Raw genomic sequence first — 23,110 nt, 5'->3', positions numbered from 1 at the left:
CCGTCCGACATCGTGCAGGATCTCGCTAGACCTTCTCCTGTTGACACGGTGTCCGAGGTGCGCGGACTCGGTATGTAAGTGGTGCCTACGTGCTGTAGCAAGTGTTGTTTCTGGCGGTGGTGGTGAGTCCTTTCCTCCGCAATTCTCCTCCCTCAGGCCGACCCTGCTAGGAGTTCCAGACCGGGACTGGTAGTAGTAGTAGTAGTAGTCATTACAATGGCCGACCTACCGCCCCTCACGACGACCGACACACGCGCCTCCCTCGCCTCGATGCACGAAATCGACCCCTCGCCCGTCGACGACGAGGAAGACCCGTCTATGGACACCTCGTCGCCATATCCAACAACGGACCCCACGGATCCGTCCTCCTCCACGAAAGACTCGTCGTCGAGCCACGCCGCCTCCCCTTCCCAGGGCACAACAAACCTCCTAGGCCTCACTCCCACACGGACGCTCCACCTCCTCACGGCCCTGCAGAAATACTCCGTCGCCCCACTAGGGCTCTACCTAGCAATGCACTACACCAACACGGCGCTCATCCCGCTGGTCACCCCCTCCGTACGCGCCGCGGACAAATACCTCCTCCTCACACGCCCCTTCTACCAGACCCCGCCTCTCGAACCGCTCCTGATATTCCTCCCCGTGCTCACGCACGTCGTCTCCGGGGTAGCCCTGCGTGTATACCGCCGGCGGATCACGGCGCTCCGCCACGGCGCCGAGACGCGCAGCCAGCGCCGCGGGATCGCGTGGCCGAAACTCAGCGCCACCTCGGCGGCCGGGTACGCGCTGTACCCGATGTTCGCGCTGCACGTGCTGAGCATGCGCGTGACTCCGCGGCGCGTCGACGGCAGCTCCGCGTCCGTGGGCCTGCGGTACTTTGCGCATGGCATCGCGGCGCACCCGGGTCTGGGACTGGCGGCGCATGCGCTGTTGATTGTCACGGCGAGTTATCATTTCGTGAGCGGGGCGGCGCGGTTCTTGAGGCTGAGTACCGAGTATGTTGTTGGGGGTGGGGAGGATGGGCGGGTCAAGAGGAAGTGGCGGGGGAGAGTCATCAATGGCGTGGCGGCGCTGATGGCGGGGGTTTGGATAGTAGGCGGGTTGGGCGTCGTGGGGAGGAGTGGACCGGGCGTGGGCTGGGAGGCTAGTCACTGGAATGCGATATATAAAGAGGTGCCGCTTGTTGGGAGGTTGTTCTAGATTCCCGTATTACTGGCGTGTCGTACGAGTTCTGCATTTGGAAGAAGGCAATGGAGGGAGTTTTCGAGCGTCATGTAAAGTTTCATTCACGGGAGCATTGCATTAACTAGACGCAAGCGGTGGCGGACGAGACCAGCATTGTCGCCTCTCCCTCAGAATTCGAGACAACTTCGCCGAAAAGTCAACAGATCCAGGTTTCTTTGCATTCCCCTCTCGATCAGGTGACCGCACAGACTTTCCCATTGCTATAGCAGAGGAACAATGAGCGTTGTACCCAGAAGTTTCCAGCCTCGTCAGAGAACCACTCTCAGACCAAATCCCTCTTGCACAACATCCCCGTATCACAGAACTGTAAATGTCGCACTCGCAATACAAATTGCAGTAACAGCATGTTCGTTGATACAGGTGTTCCGGTGGGCGCGGAGAATGTCATACCGGTCCTGTTTCACTAAGGCACACTACTCGGGCAACATGGGCTGCCAGATGCCCCAGGATATCTTAAATGGTGATTCAATGGCCCTGGAAACCGTCGTCAACAAGTTAGTATCCATTGCCGATTACGATACTCGGTAGATTCCACTTACGTGTCCAAACGTCGAATCGGCAGACCGAAAGCCAAACGGTTCGATCCGGCCCCCTTGTCATCAGCCGACGTCTCGTGAACTGGATTGATAATGTGGAAATGGACGCATTGCAGGCATTTTAGACGATACTTCATCAACACCAGCCGGTCAATGATGGCCTGTGCTTGGTCCCGAGAAGCCACCGCTAGTTCAAGTCTCCTGACCGTGTTGGGTATGCAGTCGACAATGGCGGTCTCAATATCAGGCCACATTATGCGAACCTCTTTCATGTTTGTTGTTCCCAGAAGGAATGCGGACAGGTACTCAACGAAGGCCGAGGTAGGGATTGTGGTCGAGGAGATCGTAAGCGACCGGAGGCTCTCCCGGTGGACTTCATAAAGTGCTTTCATAGTCTTCTGGGTCAGGAAGACGTCTGCATCCATCCCTGAGTCCATAAGTTGGACGAGCGTCAGTTTTTCAGCGGTCGCAGGCGTTCGAATGTCTGATGATCTACGGACTGCATAATCTTGGTCTGGCTACCATGTCGTTGCAGCGTTTGCAGGCCCCGAGGCGGACCCACAACCATGAGCTCCTCAAGGTTCGTCAGTTTGCTGAGCACATCCGCTGTCCTCATTGGACTGGTCTCGGAATATCCAGTCATCTGTAACGAACTTAGCTCCGTGAAAGACCCCAGACAGCCAATATGGCACTGCTCGATGTCAAGTCTCAACGACCGGAGTATGGGGTAATTCTCGGCTGCCCAGTTGAGCAGATGTGTCATGACAATGCTGGATGGTATACTCGTTTGAAGACCGATCGGCCTCAGCAGCTGCAAATGTGTAATGCCAGGCAGTTCTGCGAGGGCAAAAGTGATTTGGTTGATTTCCATGAGATATGGATGCCGATGGATTAGCTCTGGGTTGCCACTTGCAATTGCCGCAAGGTACTCCTGCATGATTTCAGGTCGAATCTCTTCCACGCGCATCCGAAGATCGGTTATGCTTTGCAGAACGCTTTCCGGCCATCGCTCCACAAACTTGATGAGATCGTATTGAGAGTCACAGTAGAGCGGCCTCTGGTAGAAAGATTCTCTTGCCTCGCCGTGCACCTGCTTGTGTACGCACAAAAGGTTCAGATGGTCACGGTAGGGAAGCCTAACCATCAAATCATAAATATTGCAGCGGACCTCGAGGGGAAGCTCGAAAAATGGACTTCCGGTAGAGGCTGCGGAGGTACGGCTTGATGTGTCGGCCAACTGTTGGCGTAAGTCTGAGTTGACAAAGCTAAACCAGGTCACTTACTGCCTCGCACGAGCGCCGCGAGCCTGACGACATCTCTTGTAGCGGCGGACGAGCCCGCCTACTCTTGCTAGACATGCGTTTGTCTGCGTAGGCTACCCGGTAGAGTGTGAGGTCATCGCGCGGCGGTGGAGTCTTGCCGACGATGATGCCTACGTAGGGCGTCCTCCAGGTGGATCGCCCTAGCTACAAGTCCGAGTAGATTCGTGAGGCTTGGTCGATCAGGTATCGAAAAGAGCTTGCACATACTGGGATGATAAGGCCCTGGTTTCAGCATTTGTAAAGTATCGCGCTCCGATAGGGGCCACAAGCAGAAGAAAGACATGCGGCGGCACCCAGTGCCCAGAAACATCCCGATATCAGAGCGTAGCTCCGTTTGCAGGCCAGATCCTCATCCTGATATCAATCGGATGGCCTCTGCGACATTGTCGAAATGTCGATATTTGGCGAAAGATGGTGTGGTGGGGTGGCTCAAGGAGCATCAAAAGTCCCTTTCCCACATGACATACCCTAGCGGTGAGATAACATTCTCCAGGTTAAAGGAGGCGATCTGGAACTGGGAAGCAAGCAACAACTCAGAGCTGAGGGATTTGTCCGGCCGCAGTTGAAGGTGGCTGCCACATGGCGTTCAAGGATGGGATGCGGAAGGACAGAAGCGAACCGAAATGCAAGGGAAAGCTGCATGGCACAACCCCAGCCATGTGGACAACGGGGCCCTCATCTCTACATCTCGCCGGAACTCGACGTGACCGAAGCACTCGGTGACTAGCGTCAATGAGTTATCTGGTCAAAGGAGCTAGAAAAAAGCATGGATATGGAGCAATGAAGTGTGAAGTCCTGTACTCGTACCTATGGTCGGGCGACGTAGACCTGTCGACCCGATATCTTGGGTCCGCATATCTCGGAGATCATCACGTATATGAAGCTTCCAGCGCCATGCGGCCTTTGCCAATCATGACAATCCACTTCGCGCAGCTGCGAGTAACAAGACACGACGATAAGGGGCTCGGGTGGCGAAGCTCGTGGCAGGGGATGTATGCCACTCGATGCGTCAACCACGTGGGAATAAAGTGCAGATCTGGAAATTTTTCTCCATTCTCGCACGGGAGTTATCCTCGTATCCGAAGTTGGGGTATTGTCGAGCTCGCTTCGAGATATTTTAGTTATTTGACGCCTGATCGTTGGACTGACAGTTGGCGTCGTCCTAGACCAGAGCAAGATGACTGGCAAAATGACTTCAGTTAGGGGAGTCCTGCCGCGGCGGCTGCCTGCAGTATAGTATGATAGCTCCGGTTGGCTTCGTGCAAAGATAATTTTCAAAGAATGCTCAACCACGGGGTCTTCTGGCAGAGGCAAGATGCGAGTGGGTCGCCACGTGGGAATGGAAGAGGAGACACAGGATGGCCAAGGAGGGACGAATCTCGAAGAGGCCAAAGGAATGCTAGAGTCCGATCGAACACATGGCCCATCGGCACAATTAGATGCGGGACTCCCCCGACCCTTCTGAGCCCAGATCTGGGATGTCATGGGGACCTGCACCTCGAAGCGAGGGTGAGCGCGTAGGAATTTTTCCTTCCTCTACAGAACGAGTCGTACGGGGTTGCAACAGGCTGGCGGATTGTCCAGACATGGAGGTCCCCGATCCCAAAAAGCGTGAGTTATCAGGTTGACTCGAATTGATGGGCGTCCAGCTGGGGATCCAGGAACAAACGGTGTGCGGCGAACGATGGACACGAGCTCGACTGGAGGACTCCATTCGGGGTCTCAAGCGCCCTCACGGCCTCATGAAACCAGACTGAAAGTGGCGTGAGTTTGGGGACGTGTGAGAAAGCCATCTGACGAGAGCGAGAAGAGGAGGTGAAGGTGAGGTGAGGTGAGGGTGAAGAGTTGGAGAATGCCTGCAATTCCAGACCCCAATCGATGACAACGCTTCGTGTCATTTGCATTTGAGATCCAGCCGCGATCCAGCCTCGTCTGGCCTCATCCACGCAGACGCCGCAGAGACATCTGACCACCTTGTCAGGGATTGTCGACTTCGCAATCAGGCTGCATGGACATCATCAGTTGTCATGTGGCCGCCATGTTCCGGAAAGGTGACCATGCATATCGAAGGGCAAAGCACCATCTTTTTACGACCTCTGAGCGATGCGTGTCACACGTGGTCTCAGACATCTGCTTCGAGCTGCACCAGGAATGCAGGCCACGTTGGCCGTCTTACACAAGTTGTGACGGGACCATAAACTCAGATTGGGATCGTGTGTTCGAACCCACGCGATGAATCTGGCCTGGCAGGTGCAGTCTACCTCATTCTGGCAGGGGCCATCCCGATCGAGCATGAGAATGAGGACAGGACAGGCAATGTCATATTGCAGTGTACTAGGTATCGTTTCACCGAGTGCTTAAGCGAGATCACTGCAGCACGATCCGTGCATCTGGATCACGACCACTTGGGTTGCCGGAATAATACATTGCATTCATGCTGAACCGAACAAACTCATCCTGGTATCCAGGTGGCAGCCACCTGCACCATGAACTAATTCTCATTCCAACCAGCCCCTGCCTTCACCTTACATGAAGAAGCCGCTTGCGCTAATACACACGTGGGAAAATGCTTTTTAGGGACTTCCGCCGAGAATGCCCTACCCGTCCAGACTACACCCTCAGCAACTTCGCGGCATAGCTCGTGATGGTATCAACCTGAGGGAAACTCATCTCCTCCAATTTCTGCGCGTAGGGAGTGGGCACTTCAGCCCCCGTTACGCGCACTGGTGGTGCCTGGAGGTAGTCGAAGCCGTATTCGACTGCGAGGGCCAGAATCTCGGCACCAACGCCAAAAGCCGGGAAGCCAGACTCTACCGCCATGAGCGCACCGGTCTTCTTGACTGATTTTATGATGGCCTCCACGTCCATGGGCTTGACTGAGCGCAGGTTGATAACCTCGGCCTCGACGCCATAGTTCTTCTTCAGTTGTTCCGCAGCGTCCAGCGATTGGCCTACGCAACGTGAGAGTGTAACGATGGTCAAGTCTTTGCCTGGTCGTTCGATCTTCGCTTTGCCGAAGGGGAGAACGAAATCGCTCTTCTGTGCCTCTGCACTCATAGGGAATGCCTGACCGTACAGCAGTCTACGTGGGTTAGCATGGTTCCAGCACGACGCGTCGCCTACACTTACTCATTCTCTAGGACAACCACAGGATTTGGGTCGCGGATAGCTGCCTTTAGCAGACCCTTCGCATCCTCTGCGCTCCAAGGTGCAACGACCTTGAGACCAGGGATACTGCCATACCACGCCGAGTAGTCTTGTGAGTGTTGAGCTGCGACACCAGCCGCGAAACCGTTGGGTCCTCGGAAAACGATCGGACAAGGCTGGATACCGCCAGACATGTAGTGCGTCTTCGCAGCCGAGTTGATGATCTGATCAATTGCTTGCATAGCGAAGTTGAACGTCATAAACTCGCAGACAGGATGTAGACCGGCCAATGCTGCACCGACGGCAAGACCGCAGAAGCCGGATTCAGTGCTGATCCCTCGTTAGCATCGAAGACAGATTCAGGCGGAGGGCGCAGCAAAGTCTCTCGCGGTCTCGCTGTCGCAAGGCTTATGGAGGACTCACATTGGAGTATCAATGACCCGCTTGGGTCCGAATCGATCCAGAAGGCCCTTGGTGACCTTGTACGCGCCTGTTGAGAATCTTGAGCTCCAGCGTTAACCTGCGAATAGAAATGTCTTTACCATTGTATTGAGCCACCTCTTCGCCTAGTATGAAGACCTTCTCATCTTGCTCAAGCTCCTCGGCCAAAGCTTCGTTGAGGGCATCACGGACTGTTACCGTCTGCTGCGCCTCTGAAGCATAACCTCTAAAGGAAGCAGGCAGAGAAGCCCAGGGCGCGAAGTTACGGATTGACGGTCGTATCGAGGAGGAAAGTGCAGGTCGCTGAGAAACAAGCCGTGAAGCCGCCCTGAGGACTGATCTGGACGCGGCCATTGTGAGAAGGGAAAAGTGAAGCCGACGAGTAGCTCGCTGCAAGGCAAATGTGCTTGCCGGCGGTCAGAGAGAGTTGCTTGGTTTGACCGTGAGGAGTGAAGCCAAAAAGTGCTGTAGATCCGGGTTGAATTGAATTGGATTGGATCGAATTGAATTATTTAATTAGATAGAATCGAGATGCGGACTTTCAACACGGACTCAGGAGCTTCGGCGATCCGTGGATTGGGATCCCAACAACGGAAACTGACATCCATCCCCGAGAGCCTGTCAGCCCGCTTAACTAATTCGGCCTCCTTGGCAATTTTGCTTCTCTTCTCTACTTCAGCTCCTCATCAGACCGGCCCTGCGAATCACTCGTTTGTTCCAGGGTTCTTCTGCTCGCTCTCACTTAACGTGGTCCCAGCACGGGACGGTGTGCAGGGTGCTACCTAGGTATCCTAATAGCTCTGATTGGTGGTGTGCATACCAAGACGAGCTGAGGGTATTATCATGAGGTCTGCAAATATCCAAGTCAAGGGCCTGGATATCTTGTAACTCTGTTGATCTTCTGACATGGTCTCCTTCCGAATGTATTATCTCAATGTGGCAAGATGAGCAGCCGGTGCAGGATGATGATGGGCTGTATACAGTAGCTCGCTCCGACCATGTACTCGAAGAGTGGGTGAAAGGCATTGAGACCTGAAGCTGATACGTAGAATGAACCGAACCCGCTGAGCCAGTTCGCCCACAGCAGTCTCTGCAGACTACTTGTCTCTCCAGTAAGTGGCGAGAGGTACGTCAACGTTATCACGGCTCAAGCCTTAGACATTTTGATAGTAAGCTGAGGGTCGAGCGACACGGAGAAGACAGTGAAGTCTGGGAAAAGCCTGTCCGTCACCGCGCTTAAGAGATTGTACTCTGTGCATTCTTGGTGCAGCACAGTCGTCATTGTCGGTAGAGATGAGATACCCGTACTGTATCCTCAATAGCTGAGAGAGCCACCGATGGTTAAGCCTACGGGGACTGAGAACATGACACCAAAGGTGATCACCAGGACACCAAAGGACACAACACCTTATGTAAGCAATGCGGGTGGACCGGAGTCGCCGAAGTTGCCCTGGGAGACTAAAGACCGCGACTCCGAGATGCCGTCTGAGTGTGAGTGCTTCTCCACAAGCATCGCCAGAGTCAACAGACATCGAGAATGCTTCCCTCGGTGAAGCTTAGCGTGGTCCTGCTGGCGGTACCCGCGCTCTGCAAGCAACCAACAGCACCTGAACCGCTTGCCGCTCCCTTGAGAGAATTGGAGTTCGGGCAGCTCAATTTCTTACACACAACGGACACCCATGGATGGCACGCCGGCCACCTCTTAGAACCCTCTTTCGGGGCCGACTGGGGCGACTACGTCGACTTTGCTTCTCGATTACGAGAAAAGCTCGACGGGGACGGGAAAGACCTGTTGATTGTCGACACTGGCGACCGTGTCGAGGGCAATGGCCTCTACGACGCCTCGGAGCCCAAGGGCCTCTTCACCTTTGACATCTTCCGAGAACAGCATATGGACATCATCTGCTCCGGGAACCATGAGCTGTACAAGCAGAACTCGTCCGAGAACGAATATCGGATCACTGTCCCTGCGTACGCGGACAGCTATCTGGCATCGAATCTCGACATTCGGGATCCGACCACAGGCGAGCTGGTGCCCCTAGCTCCCCGGGCGAAGAAGTTCATCACCCAGAACCAAGGTATCCGTATCACGGCCTTTGGCTTCCTTTACAACTTTGACCGGAACGCGAACAACACTGTGATCCGGCGCGTGGAGCACGCGATCCAAGAACCGTGGTTCCAGGCCGCGATCCGCGACCGCGAAGTCGACCTGTTTGTCGTGATCGGCCATTCCGCCGTGCGCTCGGCGGAATTCGACATGATATTCACGGCCATCCGCGCCGCGCAGCCGGATACGCCCATCCAGTTCTTCGGCGGCCACTACCACATCCGGGACTACCGCAGGTTTGACCGCAACTCGTACGGCCTGGCGAGCGGGCGCTTCATGGAGACGCTCGGGTTTCAGTCCATCAGCGGGCTGTCGACAAAGACCAGCCGTTCAGCCTCGACTCCATCCTTCTTCAGGAGATACATCGACAACAACCTCTACTCGCTATATCACCACTCAGGCCACAACGCATCGACCTTCCACTCCGACCGCGGCCGCAACATCACGCTGGCGATATCAGAAGCCCGGGCAGCACTCGACCTGGATCAGACCTTCGGCTGCGCGCCACGTGATCTGTGGATGGCACGGGCACCCTACCCGAGCAAAGACAGCATCTTTTCCTGGTTAGAAGAGGATGTCTTTCCCGGCATCGTCAATGATCCAGCGCGCAGTGATCGTCCGAGACTGGTCATTTCGAACACGGGAGCCATCCGCTTCGACATCTTCAAGGGCGCCTTCACCAAGGACTCGACGTACATCGTCTGCCCGTTCACGAGCGGGTTCCACTACCTCAAGGACGTGCCGTACGAGAAGGCCAAGCATCTGATCAACATGCTCAACCGCGGAGGCGAGATCTTTGAGAACGTCGACCCCTCGTACGCAATGTGGAAACTGGGTCCGCCGGAACAGATGGGCGTGAAAGAAGACGTTATCGCAACAAATCCGCTACAGCTACACGACCTTTCTTCGTTATCTCAGGTTGCGATGGCCAGCGGCGTTCGCTTGACGCCGGGGTACACCACGCGTGATGACGCGGGTGACGATGGCGACGACACGATCCACTCGCCGATCTCGTTCTATCGGGTGCCGAATTGTATTCAATCCACGATCAACCCGAGTCAGGTCGCTCTGGATGGTGAAGGTGTTGTCGTGGACGTGGTCTTCAACGAGTTTATCGAGCCTTGGATCTTGCTGGCGTTGAAGTTCCTGGGTCTGGAGTACACAGACGAGGATGTCGGCAAATACATGCCTGAGGATAACTTGACGACCCTGATTGCGAGGTGGGTGAGCGAGAATTGGAAGGACAACTGTAAGGATTGAGCTGGCTCGTCCAGGCGTACTCGGGATGGAACATGACCTCGGAGTGTACTATACCATGTTGTGACATACCCAGCACATGATAGATTATATGGTGCTAAGGGCCGCCATCGTCATACTCACATTATTTCCGTTGTGTCAAATTGAAGAATATTCTTCCACAGAAAGACTGATCAAAATTGAAGAATCTTCCTCCATGAAAATTCTGGTCATAAGTGGAGAATATTCCTCCATGAAAAGACGGGTCAAATTGGAAGAATATCTCTCCAAGGAAAGACATATCCGCCACCTATACCAAGATACCATCCCTGGGAAGTCGGCCGTGGAATGGCATATCTGCCACCGTGACAGGATACCAATCACTGGGAGCCGCCCTTCAGCCGCCAGTTCCCCGCTGGGGTTTGCAACAAGAGCATTTAGAACTTTTCCTTCAGCCACCCGACAATGGCCTCCCCAAACTCCTTCGGCTTGTCCAAGTGCGCCCAGTGCCCCGAATCAATGACCACATTGGTGCAGTCGGGAATCAGTCCAGCATCGAGACTCGTCTGCAACATCTCCGGGCGGCAGACATAATCTCTCTGGCCCCCGAAAAAGAGGAACGGCACGTTAATAGGGATGTTCTCCTTGGGAATATGCCTGCTCGCTTCGTCCTGCACGCCAGATGTCATCGCGCGATAGTAATTCAGCGGGGCGTCGAAGCCGGGCGGTTTCTTCAACGAAGCGATCCATTTTTGCTTGCGCTCCTCGGTGGCGTAAGACATGGTCGGCTGCCTCTTGTCGGCGACAAGGAAATCTCTCACCCCGTCTTTCTTGCACAGTGTTTCGAGCCAGGTCTCTGGGTCACCGTGCGCGACGTCCCACATACTGTCCAGGTGCGAGCCCATGACCTGCGCGCCGTCCTCGGCGGTAAACAGCTTCCAGTACCAGTAGATGCCGTAGCCGAAGATGCCTTGGGTGAACTGCAGGACGCCGTCGAGATTGAAGGGCTGGTCGGGCGTGGGGATAAGGTAGGAGACAGCCATCAGGACGAGGCCCGCGCACCGGTCTGCGTGGAAATTGTAGAACCGCTGAGCGACGCCGGAACCCTGTGGCCCAATGATGAATGAGATCAAGATGGCTTGCAATAGATCTGACAACTCACCCAGTCATGACCCACGGGAACAACCTTATCGAGACCTTCCTTGTCGACTATCTCCTTGAGGTCCTGCGCCATACCTTGGAAACTGTACGACTCCGTGTCTGTCGGCTTTGATGTTCCGTTGTAGCCTAGACAGTCAATGGCAATGACGCCGTAGCCGTTGGGCAGTAGATAGTCGCGGATGGCATCCTCGAAAGTGTCAGGTGCATCTGGGAAGCCGTGGATCAGCACAAGGGTCGGCTTATTGCCCTTCGCGGGGCTAATGTAGTAAGTGTAAGTGAAGCCTCGGGACACGTCGAGCGTTTTCTTCTCGAGGTTGTCCATGATGGATGCTCTATCTGCGACGAATGAGCGGACTCTGTTGATTCAGGCTGGACGAGAGGGAGGAAGATTCGCTTGTCAGCCGCCTGCCGAGGGCAGAGCCCGTCCGATCTTATATCTTGCTGGCCAGACATGTGACATGGTGCACGCGGCCCAATCCGGCTGTCCATTGCTCCTGTTGGCAACTGTTCAGCTGGGCTGCTGAATCTCGATGCAATGCGCAAAGGCATTACCGTACAAGGATAATGGGGAATGCCGTCGGCCATGTCTAGCCAATCCGCATTTGCGGGGAAACTCGGAGAATCGTCCAATGCTGGGGAGTTGCGCCAGTGGAGGATCACGGACTCGACAAGCACAATTCGAGCTTGGTTGTGTAACACAGCGCGATAGGAGCCCTGGAGAGAAGCGCCGTCCGCCAGGCAACGCAGCTGCTGCCTGCGGACTTGCAGCCTGCAAATTACTAAGAACCATGGATGAGATACGACCGAGGGTTGCGTGTCTTCGTTTACAAATCCCATTTACAGTAATTAGCTCCAAGCAACACGGTATCGCGCTCTCCGATTGGCTCATTGGAAAACACACATGCACGGTTCTGGCTGTGAATTTCGAAGCCGCTCAATGACATCTGCGAAAGGTAACGCACGGATTCACATCTTGCGTGCTAGACACATGTTGCAAAGATGACTGGAGTAGGTCGACATGTGGACGCGTTCACGGTGTGCAAGAGTACGAGATGCCTGCTGCTGAGCCTCGAGATGCCGGAATTTGCTAACGTTTCTAACCCAGGAATTGCAACCGTGCGGTGCACGATATATCACTCGCCGGAGTCATGATTCTTCTCCCTCGCGGTATCCGCACGCTTGTCGTGGGGTAGAGAGCACCTACATGCCACGATTCGGACGCATATGTGCCGCCTTCGCACCACGAAGACAGTCCACCGTCCGTCCTTTCCACTATGGGACCAGAGATGCTCAAGGAGCCTCGTCTCCGGTCGTGGCTCCCACGGAGGTCGATAACGATGAAACAAATACCACTGAAGCAGTGCCTATCGAGGACGAGGTAGAGAAGCACAACTCAGTGGAAGAAAAGAAGGCTAAGCCACCTACCTTCAAAATCGAGATTCCGAAAGTCAATATCCAGTCCGCCATCAAGACGATGCAATTGGCACATACACACGGCCTTACAACTGAAGGAGTGATTCTTGGGTCTTCCCCAGAGCCCGCGAAACCGTCGAGATCTCCTATATCAGTCAGGCAGGACGGGGCCTTGGCCGCTCGTATGAAGAACGCTCATGCGCAAGCTAGACGAGGGGCAGGGATGAAGGCAACCCTGTCCCGGAGACAGAAGCTGCCTTTGATGGCTGAGGACACTCTGAAGGCGCTCTTGGAGCTGGTCAACGACAATGACGTGGCTATCGTCTTGGCCAAAACTGGCTGTGGAAAGACCACTCAAGTCCCTCAGATCCTGCTCGACGACATGATAATTTCCAGTCGGGGTCCGTGTGCAAACATCGTCTGCACTCAGCCTCGGAGGCTGGCAGCGACCTCGATTGCGCAGAGAGTGGCTCAAGAACGTCATGCTACCATTGGTGGCACAGTTGGCTATCACATTCGCAACGAGGATCGGTTGCCCGTCTCTTCCGGTTCTATCACGTATTGTACCACCGGCATTCTTTTGAACAGACTGATTTCCGATGCAGAGCGTGTCTTGTTGGAGCACTCCCACATTATCATTGATGAGGTGCATGAACGTGACATACAGATTGACCTCGTCCTGTCTCTTCTTCGCAACGCAGTCCGTGCCAGCAAGGCAGCAGGGCGACCGCACCCAAAAGTTATCCTCATGTCTGCTACAATTGACCCTTCGAGCTTCCTCGCTTATTTCACGCGACCAAGCCATGACGGCACGACCCTTACCGCTGACTACGTGGATGTGGAAGGGAGACATGCGCACATTGAGAACCACTATCTCCCAGAAATCCTGCTGGATATGTCGCAGGAAGGTGCCTTACAGGAGCCAATGTATCAATACATCCAGGGCAGCCATGTCATGTCCAGTCGACGTTTCGTCGAGCATGAGATGCAATTTGCTGCGAAACGAGCTAAACTTGTATCTGCCTTGGATGGTGGTGGAACGAGAGACAGCGACGAGCCACCGACTTCCGTCGGGGACGACGAGTCCGCAGGACCCACTGGCCCCTTGTATGTCGGTCTGGCAGCGTCGGTAATTGCTCATATTGCGCTCACCAAACCAGAGGGCGACATCCTCGCATTCTTTCCTGGAGCTACGGATATGGAAAATGTGGAGCTCTTGTTGCGTAGCGGCCGGTTTGTCGATACGGGACTTGATGTCCAGGATCCGAAGAAGATCAGACTGTTCAAACTCCACTCACTACGCAGAGAAACCAACAATCACGTCTTTGACCCAGTCCCTCAGGGCTGTCGAAGAATCATTTTGGCAACGAACATCGCTGAGACGTCGATTACGCTGCCAGAGGTTGTTTACGTCGTTGATACCGGCAAGGAGCGTAATAGCCTTTTCGACCCGTCTACGCTTGCGAAAAGCCTGCCATATGCCTGGATCAGCAAGACAAGTTCGATCCAACGACGAGGGCGAGCTGGACGGGTACGCAGTGGCCACTACTATGCCCTCTTCACCAAGGAACGGCATGACTCGTTTCGACCAATGAACCGCCCTGAGATTGGCGAATCCGACCTTGCCGAAGTAGCCCTGCAATTCAAGGCTTTTTCGCAGCACGCCGATGTCGAAGACCTTCTACTTGACACTCTGGAGCCACCCAGCCGTCCCGCTGTTGACAACGCGATCAGACAGCTGCAAGGTTTAGGCGCTTTGACCGGGACTGGCGACATCACCAGCCTGGGCAGACTTTTGTGGCAACTCGGAGTACATCCGGCCCTGGGAAAGGCGATCCTTCTTGGATGCCTGTTTGGATGCCTGGAACCCATGCTGATCATTGCTTGTCACGACGCTGGTAGCCCGCTCATATCGAATCTCGAATTGAGTATGGAGAGAGTACGAGAGGTAAGGAAGCGATATCTTCCTGAGTACGAGACGGACTTTGCTTGGATTATCGAAGCGTTCAGAGAGTATCACGCAGCCAAGATCGCTGGCGACGGCAACCTCATGCTAGAGCTACAGGAGACCAAGCACATCCGACACCGCGCTTATCTTGACATGATGATAACGTGCGAGGGTCTCCATCATGTCCTTGCACGTAAAGGCTTCGTGCCGGCACCACAGCCCGGCAAGACGCTTTTTGAAATGCTTCCCGCGGCTCTCAATGCCCACCGCAACGACATGGTGCTCGTCAAGGCACTGCTTATCAACACCGTGAGTGCCGAGCTGGCTGCCTGGTCTGACGCCCAACCCTCTGGCTGGACAGTCGATAGCCCCGAGCTCAGGGGCTTGACCTCGAAATTCGGGGTCAACGAAGCGAAGACAAATTCGGAGCGGCGTCGGAAGAGAAAGTACCGTACCCACGGCCGTTTGATGGCGTACACATATAAGCGAGAAGCTTCCGACGGACCTGACGACGTGGTTTTCCTAGAACAGGCCTCGATGGTGACACCCCTGATGGCGCTCCTGTTCTGTCAGTCGCTGGCCCTGCAGAGCGAGCACACCCTTCAGCTCAACCGCTGGCTGTTGCTTCAACTTAAGGCAACTGCAGACGTTCCGCCCGCGGTTGCTACTAAAGTCGCGACCATCCTGCTGGAATTGAGGAAAACCATCGACCGCCTCGTCAGCCTTGCATGGTTGGACCTAGAAGGGCTCGATCAAACAGCAAATGGGAGCGACTTTTGGGGTGATTCTCCCCAACGACAAGATCAAAAACATCAACTTCGCCTGAGCCCGACATTGCGAAAGGTCATGGTCGATGCGGTCGTCGAAAGGCTCGTTCAAGCAGCACCCGAGGAAGACTTTTCTGATGATTCTCCACAAGGACAAGACCAAAAATATCAGCTTCGTCTGAGCCCGGTACTGCGAAAAGTCATGGTCGATGCGGTCGTCGAAATGCTCCACGCGGACGCAGCATACTGGTCCGACTTCAAGTCGAGGCGTCGGAAGTGGATCGATCGCGAAGTCGAGCGCCTAGCGAGTGAGAAGATGCAGGCTGCCGCTCTACTTGAGGACGTGAAGGCAGACATCGACCAGATCGACGAAGATGATGACGGACCTGAGGCGGAGGGTGAATCTGATGATTAGGCCGTGTGCAGCAAGTGTTTGAGAAAGAGCCTGGAGACGGGCCCTCTGAAAGCAAGGCACGTGAAGACCGATGAGTCTCCTACGGGGCATACCCTTCTTGCTATTACTTCCCACTCGGTTCGTGTACAGTATTTGTATCCTTATAAAATAGATATAGACGAAACGACGAAAGCTGGGAATTTGTACCTCACACCAAGTATCAGTGTATCAGTGTATCGTAGAAGAGTTCCGCCATCTCTCACTGCTACTGCGGCTTGTACGTAGTGGCAACGAAGTCCCGAGGACTGATATCGTACGAGTATGCATGCACAACATACGGTATCTAGCAGGTGTTGTCGTCTGCCCTTTACTGGCTTGCATTGCCTGCCTGCCTGCCTGCTTGCGTCAATCACCCACCACCAACCTACTTACAGGTACTGCGTCCTGTGCACTGTGCGCTACGTAGGGGTACTCGTGCTTTACTTGGTTGATTGTCAACCTGATTACTTAGGTACTCACTTCTGTGCTTTGTACATTCCACGCAAATCCCTCTCGACTGCCTAACTAAGATACGTGTAGCTCGTCCTCGGTCCTGCCCCTACTCCTCCTCCTCCTCCTCCTCCTCCTGCTGCTGCCGCACCTCATCTCACCTCAATTCAAATGCTCGTCCCAAATCATGGCCCACGTCCTCACCCCCTCGCCCCCCTGCTGCGGCCAGCCGTTCCCATCGACGCGGCCCTTCCCGATCACGACCTCCTCACAAACCCGGAACCCCAACTTCTCATACTCGTCCCTGGAATTCTGGGCAGCCGTCTCCAACCACACAGGCACGCCCTCCCGCTTCGCCTTGCCCAAGAAGTAATCCATACAAGCCCGCCACGCGGCGGTCGCCCTCTCCGCGGGGACATCAGGATCCCTCGCAATCATCGCGAGATGATAAAACGGCCGCGTCTCGACGTCCACGTCCTTGTTAAAGTCCGCCGGGTAGGGATCCTCGCTGGGCGCGCCGCTCGACTGGCTCGGCGCGGCCGGTTGGTCGTAGCTGTGCTCCCCGCTGTCCGGGATGCTGAGGTATTTCGCCTTCAGTCTCCGCGCGGCGGACCGCCACTCCTGCAGGATGGGCCCCGGGTTGCGCCGTGCCTGGGAGGGCGGGATGCCGCAGAAGTCCGGGGGTTCGAAGAGCGCGGCGGCCGCGAAATCGCCGGCTTCGCAGAGCACGACGTTGGATTTCGCCGCGGCGGTGATGCCCAGGGTGAAGTGCTTGGAGAGGCGGGAGGGGGTGATTACTTGGGAGCGATCCGCCGAAGGATCCCTGCCGTCGATCTCGGTGATGAAGGCCGTGGTGAGGGGCGTGGCTAGGTAGGCGCGTGAGAGGAGGGAGATGAAGCTGTCGAGCCATTGTTGGTCGGGTGAGGAGGTCGTGCGGACGTGGACGGAGGCGTCTGTCGACATGTTTGGAGGCTGCGGGAGTGTAGCGTAGCTGTTGTAGAGGTGCGGGAGGAGTCTGGCGGGCTGTCTGTGGTGTGTGGGTGGGTGTTCCTCTCTGCCTCGCCCAGGCCTGTCGCTGCGAGGAGAGGATGTATGGGAGTGATCGGATGGTGAGACTGAGTAGGGACGAGGTATAGGCAAAGAAAGCTGGTCCAGAGTCCGACAGTCGTCTAGTCGTGCATTACCTGCGCGTTATGCGTCTTGTGTGTTTGTGCTGCGTGGTGCGTAGAGAAGAGACACCGATGGGATCAAAAGAGGGACGACGGAGGCCGTGCTTATGAGCTGAACACCGACGTTTGTGTCGAAGTAGAAGCTGACAGGAGAGGGCACCAGGTGCGTCATTGGCCCACGGCATCGTCTGGCCTCGTCCCCGTTACGTGACTGTCCCTGTTGATCTCTGTGCCCACCAAGGGTCCGAACGTTACGGCTACCTCCGCTGGGCACAGTAATCTGTAAAGGGAGCACTGCAAGAGGATCGAAGCCAGGCACCCCCAAGTGCGGGGTGATGGAGAGGGGCCGGAGGCACCAGGGCGGCACTAGCACAGTACCTCGTACCACAGTAGGGGCTTGCTCCAGGAAGCTCGCCCTCGACCGGCTTCGATTAATTATTGTCGCAGGCAGCCAATCGGTGGGCGGTCCCAGTCAGAGCTTTAGGAATGGCCTACCTCGTACACAGTACTAGTAGTTACCACTCCGAGTAATCAGTTAATTAGTCTTCCTTACTGGGGGGGCCCTTTTCGACATAATTGAAGCCTCCAGAGTTTGAAACGCACGAGTACGACATCTATATTACGAGGTCATCTCATGGCGCCCAACGACCGCCGCAAAACCGTCCTCATCACAGGCTGTTCACCCGGCGGCATCGGCCATGCCCTGGCTCGAGCCTTCCACGCCCGAGGCCTCCGCGTCTTTGCGACGGCTCGCACGACACAACAGATCAACGACCTGTCTCTTGTTCAGGGCATCGAGACCTTGCCACTGGTCGTGGATGACGATGAATCCATCCTCTCATGTTACGCGCAGGTCGAGCAGTTGACCGAAGCGCGAGGCCTCGATTACCTTGGTTAGTTTCAGTGCATATGACCTCCTTGTACTCCGTACGGAGTACTGTACTGGGGCTGACTGTCTGCCCACAAGTCAACAACGCCGGCGTCTCGTACATAATGCCCGCACTGGACATCACGCTCGACGAAGCCCGAAAAGTCTTCGACGTCAACGTCTGCGCAGTCATGCGGCTATGTCAGGTCTTCGCGCCCTTGCTGATCACAGCCCGTGGCACGATCGTCATGATGGGGAGCCTTGCGGGGGTGATTCCCTACGTGTTCGGTTCCGTGTACAACGCCTCGAAAGCGGCGTTGCATGCCTACGCCAATACCTTGCGCGTGGAGATGGCGCCCCTGGGCGTCAAGGTGGTGACTGTCCTCACAGGGGGCGTCAAGTCGAATATCAACGCGCATGTCAAGCGCGTCTTGCCTCGCGATAGCGTGTACGGGGCGCTCGAGGACAGCTTCGCGCGACGCCAAGTCCACTCCCAGCAAAGTGCGATGCCGAATGAAGCGTTTGCCGAGAGTGTGGTCAGGCAGGTTCTGCCCGGTACAGGTATTGGAGTCTGGCCTTGGAGGTGGCTTCCCAGCAGAGATGCCAGGAGGAGATGGATTTGGGAGGGTAGCAAGAGTTGGGTCGTGTATTTTCTTGCGGGGGGGTATACGTGGACGGGGATCTTTGACTGGTGGATGACTCGTGCGTTTCAATTGTCGAGGCTGAAGAAGGGGAAGACGGTTTGAGAGTGAGGCACGATATCGCGGCATACTAGCAACCGGCCTGCTGGAGGCAAAACTCATCAGCGCCGTCACGGACCTTAGGCGGCTGCCATGGGTACGACACGGAATCTTGGCAGCACACACAGAAAACAAGTATGGAAGTTTGTGTGATACGTGGCAGCGACATCAAAGCACACGCTGAGGCTTAGGGTGGACAAAGAGTGGCAATAACGGTGAGTCAACCCGGCGCACACTGTTCGTGTATGTCATTCACCAACGGAGTAACATTTGAGGATACTGTGATACAGTGGGGACGGCAGAGCATGCGAATAGTGAAAAAGGTCTGCCGAGACGGAGCAAGCAGTCAAGAAGAGGAGGCCAAAGCAAGACCTTTCAAGACGACTACCACAGAGCCACCTACCAAAGAACCACCCTGTTCTGCGACGTCTACCACGCCCACATCAACTTATGAGCGAGTACCCGCTCCCCGAGCCTCTCGTATAAGAAGGCATTGATCCAACTGTCGTTCGTGCGACTCATCCTGCCAAACACCGCACCGCCCTTCCACGCAACGACCTGCGGATCCAACTCCCGAGGTGGCCGTCCAATAAGGATGTCCTTGCTATATCCTGGTAGCATACCCTTCAGGGACTCCTCGAGATGACCGGCAAGCCCGGGGATGATGCTTGTTCCGCCCGTGAGCATGATCCCGGAGAGAAGGTCGGACGTTTTCTGGCTCGAGCCACGTGCAGCGTGGGTTATACTCGTCACGATTGCAGCTGGGAGAGGGTAGACGGGTAATATGTCGTCACGCCGCTCCAGTGGGAGGACTTCTTCCTCCTCCGGTTTGGGGAGAGGTGGTGCTGTGTTCTGTTGACCGATGCTGCCAGGAGCCACGCCGTCCATGCCGTCCATGATCGTGTCATCGGGCGCCGGGGAACCGTTGTCACCGTTGGGGGCGCGGGCGGGGGAGCTCGCGGCCGACGGTTGCGGCGTGGAGTCCATTTCTTTGATGTTGCTGAAGGAGGGCCGACGGGATTCTGGGTTGAAGGATTCTTGATTGGTGGTGATTCCGTTGGTAAGGAGGCCGTTGGCATGTCCGTTCATCTTCGGTCCCGGTTTGCTGGTGGAGTTCAAGACTTCCTCGGGTGCGATGGAGGTAAGGATCTCTGCTTGGGCGGAAGACGTCGGGTCATTAGCTCTCCCATCGTAGATATCGTAGGATCGGTCAATGAGTTTATGGCGGCCAACGAGTTTGCCATTGTCGTCAAGGACTTGAGGCCTGAACAGGCCCATAGGGGCGAGGATGACCTCGTCGTAGATTTTGAACGTGTACTTTCTCGTGTCTTGGCCGGGCGCGCGGAGGTGGAAGTCGTAGAGCTGTACGGAAATGTCGGCTTCGGTCATGGTGCAGTACTTTTGCTTCAACTCCTCTGCGAGTTGGAAGTCGTATCGGCGGTTGAGATTGAGTTCCGAGTACGGGAAGTGATTGTAAATAATCATCTTGACAAACATGTCCGTGATGTCTCGGCCCCCATACTTCAGATTGACACGCGAGTTGTCAATGATCATGCCATCCTCCACACAAGAAATCGCAGTTTTCTGTGCTCCAATGTCCACGATACAGCATGTCGTGAAGCCCGCACCAAACGAAGAGGCCAAGCTCTCCTGTATAAAGCACACCCGGCCGAACCCGAATTCTGTGATGGCCATGTCAAGTAAACTGGTCACGTACGTGCGCTCGTAGTAGTCGGGTATGACGATCACAATGCTATACTGAGCCCAGTCATCCCTAGTGCGCAAATCCAACTCGAGTTGTGATTTGATCGCCTCCTCGAGGATGATCCGAATGTCGTCGTACAGGAAGCGCTTCGAGTCGTAGTCTTGCTCGTTCATCCAACCATGTCTGATCGGCCAGTACAGCTTGTACCGTGGTGTGGACTTGTCAGGTATTCGCAAGGCAGCCTTGCCTGTGATGTATGCCGGCGAACCGCTCGTGTCGGTCCACTCAATGCGCATGGTGTCGTTATGTTCAGTGATGGTGTCATATGTGTTTCTTCGGTTGTAGCTGGTCACCATATCCCTCGACTGCGGCAACACTTTTCTCTTGTTCATCCGCATCCTGACCTTCAGGTCTTGTGACATGCCTGAGAATCTCTTTGCGAAATCCTCACCGAATCGCTTCTCTGGCTCAGGAGGCGGGTGTCCGTTATCCAGTTTTGCTCTTTTGGGCGCGGGTTCTCCATCGTTTTCCTCGCTCTCGGACTTCTCTGCTCGCCGTGCAATAACCATTGGTACCGTCCTGGGTAACGCGTCATTGGCAAGGCCGATCCGTAGATTTTGGGAGCCAATGTGTATCACAATCGTCTTTGCGCCGCTCGAAGCTTCGTCTTCAGCCCCTTCTTCGCCCTCATCCATATCGACATCCCCATCGGGTTCCACTAGTTGCCCTTGCGCAAGTGCCCGATCCCTATCTCGAGCTTGCTTGATCATCTGATTGCGGTCTTCCTCTCGCTGTGACCGGTAGGCGAGGATCTGTTCATCTCGTTTGAGGTAGTCGGTGTAGTAGTTCTTCTGGTTGATGGCTTGAATGATCGGCCACGATGTCATCTCCATGTTATTATCAGTCCTTTCGAGGCCTTCCTCCCGGAGGAGTGCCTTTCCACTCTTTTTGCCCACCATCTTCGCGGTGGTCGCCGTAGATTGAGGATGCCCTTGCGACGAAAGGCTGAGGTACGGAGGTGTCGACGACTGCGGGTTCAGAATATCGTCTAACTAGGACATATCGTGTAAGGTAGACGCGGAGGGTTGCAGAGTGCTCTCTTGTCGCAAAGCGGATATCTCACATGGTCAGAAATTCGTCTAGATTGGGAGTGTGTAAAGGGTAGCGAGTTCAGACTCCGCAACATGTGGCGTACCATAGAGAGGCCGGAGTAAGTTGGGGAAACAATGCGAGATCCGGTTGTGGCTCGTTGCTGCCAAGTGGCTTGACGAGGCTTCCGCGTCGACAACGTCAACGTCCCACGTCTTACCATGCCATGTATTAATTTCCGGTCTTTGATCCGAGCGACGGAAATCTGATTGTATAGAGTGAGACACGGAAGTTCGCTGGACGTCGAAGATATGATTTTGTTGTGACCGCCTCCTCCCATTCATCCCGAAGCGAACCAAAGCAGACAACATTACAGAATGGGTGGCTCGATATCAAAGCTGCTGGGCAGCCTCATCTGGGGGAAGAAGGACATACGGATCTTGATCCTGGGACTTGTGCGTCGCCAGGTGCAGTAAATTTGGCGCCAACCAGGCCTGACGGTGCACTAGGACAACGCTGGCAAGACCACCCTTCTGTACAGGCTCAAGGTAGGCTCTGTGCGGCAGCACTCTGGTCTCTATCTCTAACACTCATGTCTAGATTGGTGAAGTGGTCACTACAATACCCACGATTGGATTCAATGTCGAGTACGTCGACGGATGCTCAGTGTTGGCCCCTGCGGACTGACAGCATCACCAGATCCGTGCAGTATGGCAATCTGAATTTTGACGTCTGGGACTTGGGCGGACAGACCTCAATAAGGCCATATTGGAGGTCATACTACGCCAACACAGCAGCTGTTGTTTTTGTCATTGACTCTACCGATATTGAACGATTGGAGATAGCAGCGGATGAATTGCGGTCGATGCTGAACGAAGACGAGCTCAAAGATGCCGCCCTCCTGGTGTTCGCTAACAAGCAAGACCAGGTACGCGACAGTCCCAGCGCCACATTCTTGAATAATGCTAACCAACAATACAGCCAGGCGCGCAGGGCGCCGGAGAGATCTCCGAAGCCCTAAAACTGGGCGAGCTGAGAGATCGAAATTGGAGCATTGTTGCCTGTTCGGTGATTGACGGCAGAGGCATCAATGAGGGAATGGATTGGCTTTCGTAAGTTTATTGACGTGTTGCAGGTCGCCATCTTGCTCACCATGCCTAGGCAAACGGTCCAGGCCGAATCATAATGGACTCCATGATATACCCTGCATCAGTATCGGCGCGTTTGGTAACATCATATACTCATGCTCGCGGATCGCCCGCGCCTGCATGTCACCACGATGAACGACATCGTGTAAGACTCGCTGGCTTCCATTCTGCGCAATTATCCTCGT

The 23,110-nt window shown here is 55.1% G+C and overlaps 10 protein-coding genes across 10 annotated transcripts; 5 read left to right on the top strand and 5 right to left on the bottom strand.

Moving 5' to 3' along the window:
• Window positions 1–216: 216 nt before the first annotated feature.
• A1O7_05469 (uncharacterized protein) lies at window positions 217–1,200 on the top strand (the record flags this gene model as incomplete). Its single annotated transcript, XM_007759479.1, has 1 exon — window positions 217–1,200. The coding sequence occupies one exon, from the start codon at window positions 217–219 to the stop codon at window positions 1,198–1,200; it is 984 nt and encodes a 327-aa protein (XP_007757669.1).
• A 458-nt stretch (window positions 1,201–1,658) lies between these two features.
• A1O7_05468 (uncharacterized protein) lies at window positions 1,659–3,097 on the bottom strand (the record flags this gene model as incomplete). Its single annotated transcript, XM_007759478.1, has 4 exons — window positions 1,659–1,719; window positions 1,785–2,208; window positions 2,304–3,018; window positions 3,065–3,097. The coding sequence occupies 4 exons, from the start codon at window positions 3,095–3,097 to the stop codon at window positions 1,659–1,661; spliced, it is 1,233 nt and encodes a 410-aa protein (XP_007757668.1).
• Window positions 3,098–5,713: 2,616 nt separating this feature from the next.
• On the bottom strand, window positions 5,714–7,045 carry A1O7_05467 (pyruvate dehydrogenase E1 component subunit beta; the record flags this gene model as incomplete). The annotated part of the gene is made up of 4 exons (XM_007759477.1): window positions 5,714–6,185; window positions 6,233–6,580; window positions 6,674–6,740; window positions 6,793–7,045. The coding sequence occupies 4 exons, from the start codon at window positions 7,043–7,045 to the stop codon at window positions 5,714–5,716; spliced, it is 1,140 nt and encodes a 379-aa protein (XP_007757667.1).
• Window positions 7,046–8,228: 1,183 nt separating this feature from the next.
• A1O7_05466 (uncharacterized protein) lies at window positions 8,229–10,058 on the top strand (the record flags this gene model as incomplete). The annotated part of the gene is made up of 1 exon (XM_007759476.1): window positions 8,229–10,058. The coding sequence occupies one exon, from the start codon at window positions 8,229–8,231 to the stop codon at window positions 10,056–10,058; it is 1,830 nt and encodes a 609-aa protein (XP_007757666.1).
• Window positions 10,059–10,471: 413 nt separating this feature from the next.
• On the bottom strand, window positions 10,472–11,517 carry A1O7_05465 (uncharacterized protein; the record flags this gene model as incomplete). The annotated part of the gene is made up of 2 exons (XM_007759475.1): window positions 10,472–11,140; window positions 11,197–11,517. 2 exons carry the CDS (start codon window positions 11,515–11,517, stop codon window positions 10,472–10,474), a joined length of 990 nt encoding a protein of 329 aa, XP_007757665.1.
• An 882-nt stretch (window positions 11,518–12,399) lies between these two features.
• On the top strand, window positions 12,400–15,738 carry A1O7_05464 (uncharacterized protein; the record flags this gene model as incomplete). Its single annotated transcript, XM_007759474.1, has 1 exon — window positions 12,400–15,738. One exon carries the CDS (start codon window positions 12,400–12,402, stop codon window positions 15,736–15,738), a length of 3,339 nt encoding a protein of 1,112 aa, XP_007757664.1.
• Window positions 15,739–16,368: 630 nt separating this feature from the next.
• Window positions 16,369–17,169, bottom strand: A1O7_05463 (uncharacterized protein; the record flags this gene model as incomplete). The annotated part of the gene is made up of 1 exon (XM_007759473.1): window positions 16,369–17,169. The coding sequence occupies one exon, from the start codon at window positions 17,167–17,169 to the stop codon at window positions 16,369–16,371; it is 801 nt and encodes a 266-aa protein (XP_007757663.1).
• Window positions 17,170–18,009: 840 nt separating this feature from the next.
• Window positions 18,010–18,989, top strand: A1O7_05462 (oxidoreductase; the record flags this gene model as incomplete). Its single annotated transcript, XM_007759472.1, has 2 exons — window positions 18,010–18,268; window positions 18,343–18,989. The coding sequence occupies 2 exons, from the start codon at window positions 18,010–18,012 to the stop codon at window positions 18,987–18,989; spliced, it is 906 nt and encodes a 301-aa protein (XP_007757662.1).
• Window positions 18,990–19,412: 423 nt separating this feature from the next.
• Window positions 19,413–21,647, bottom strand: A1O7_05461 (uncharacterized protein; the record flags this gene model as incomplete). The annotated part of the gene is made up of 1 exon (XM_007759471.1): window positions 19,413–21,647. The coding sequence occupies one exon, from the start codon at window positions 21,645–21,647 to the stop codon at window positions 19,413–19,415; it is 2,235 nt and encodes a 744-aa protein (XP_007757661.1).
• A 507-nt stretch (window positions 21,648–22,154) lies between these two features.
• On the top strand, window positions 22,155–22,893 carry A1O7_05460 (ADP-ribosylation factor-like protein 1; the record flags this gene model as incomplete). Its single annotated transcript, XM_007759470.1, has 5 exons — window positions 22,155–22,232; window positions 22,287–22,325; window positions 22,378–22,424; window positions 22,477–22,705; window positions 22,759–22,893. 5 exons carry the CDS (start codon window positions 22,155–22,157, stop codon window positions 22,891–22,893), a joined length of 528 nt encoding a protein of 175 aa, XP_007757660.1.
• Between the last annotated feature and the right edge of the window lie 217 nt (window positions 22,894–23,110).

The sequence above is a fragment of the Cladophialophora yegresii genome, assembly GCF_000585515.1.
Source record: "Cladophialophora yegresii CBS 114405 chromosome Unknown aczIN-supercont1.4, whole genome shotgun sequence".
In the NCBI taxonomy this organism is placed as follows: Eukaryota; Fungi; Ascomycota; class Eurotiomycetes; order Chaetothyriales; family Herpotrichiellaceae; genus Cladophialophora; species Cladophialophora yegresii.
This window is presented reverse-complemented; position numbering and strand designations above follow the sequence as displayed.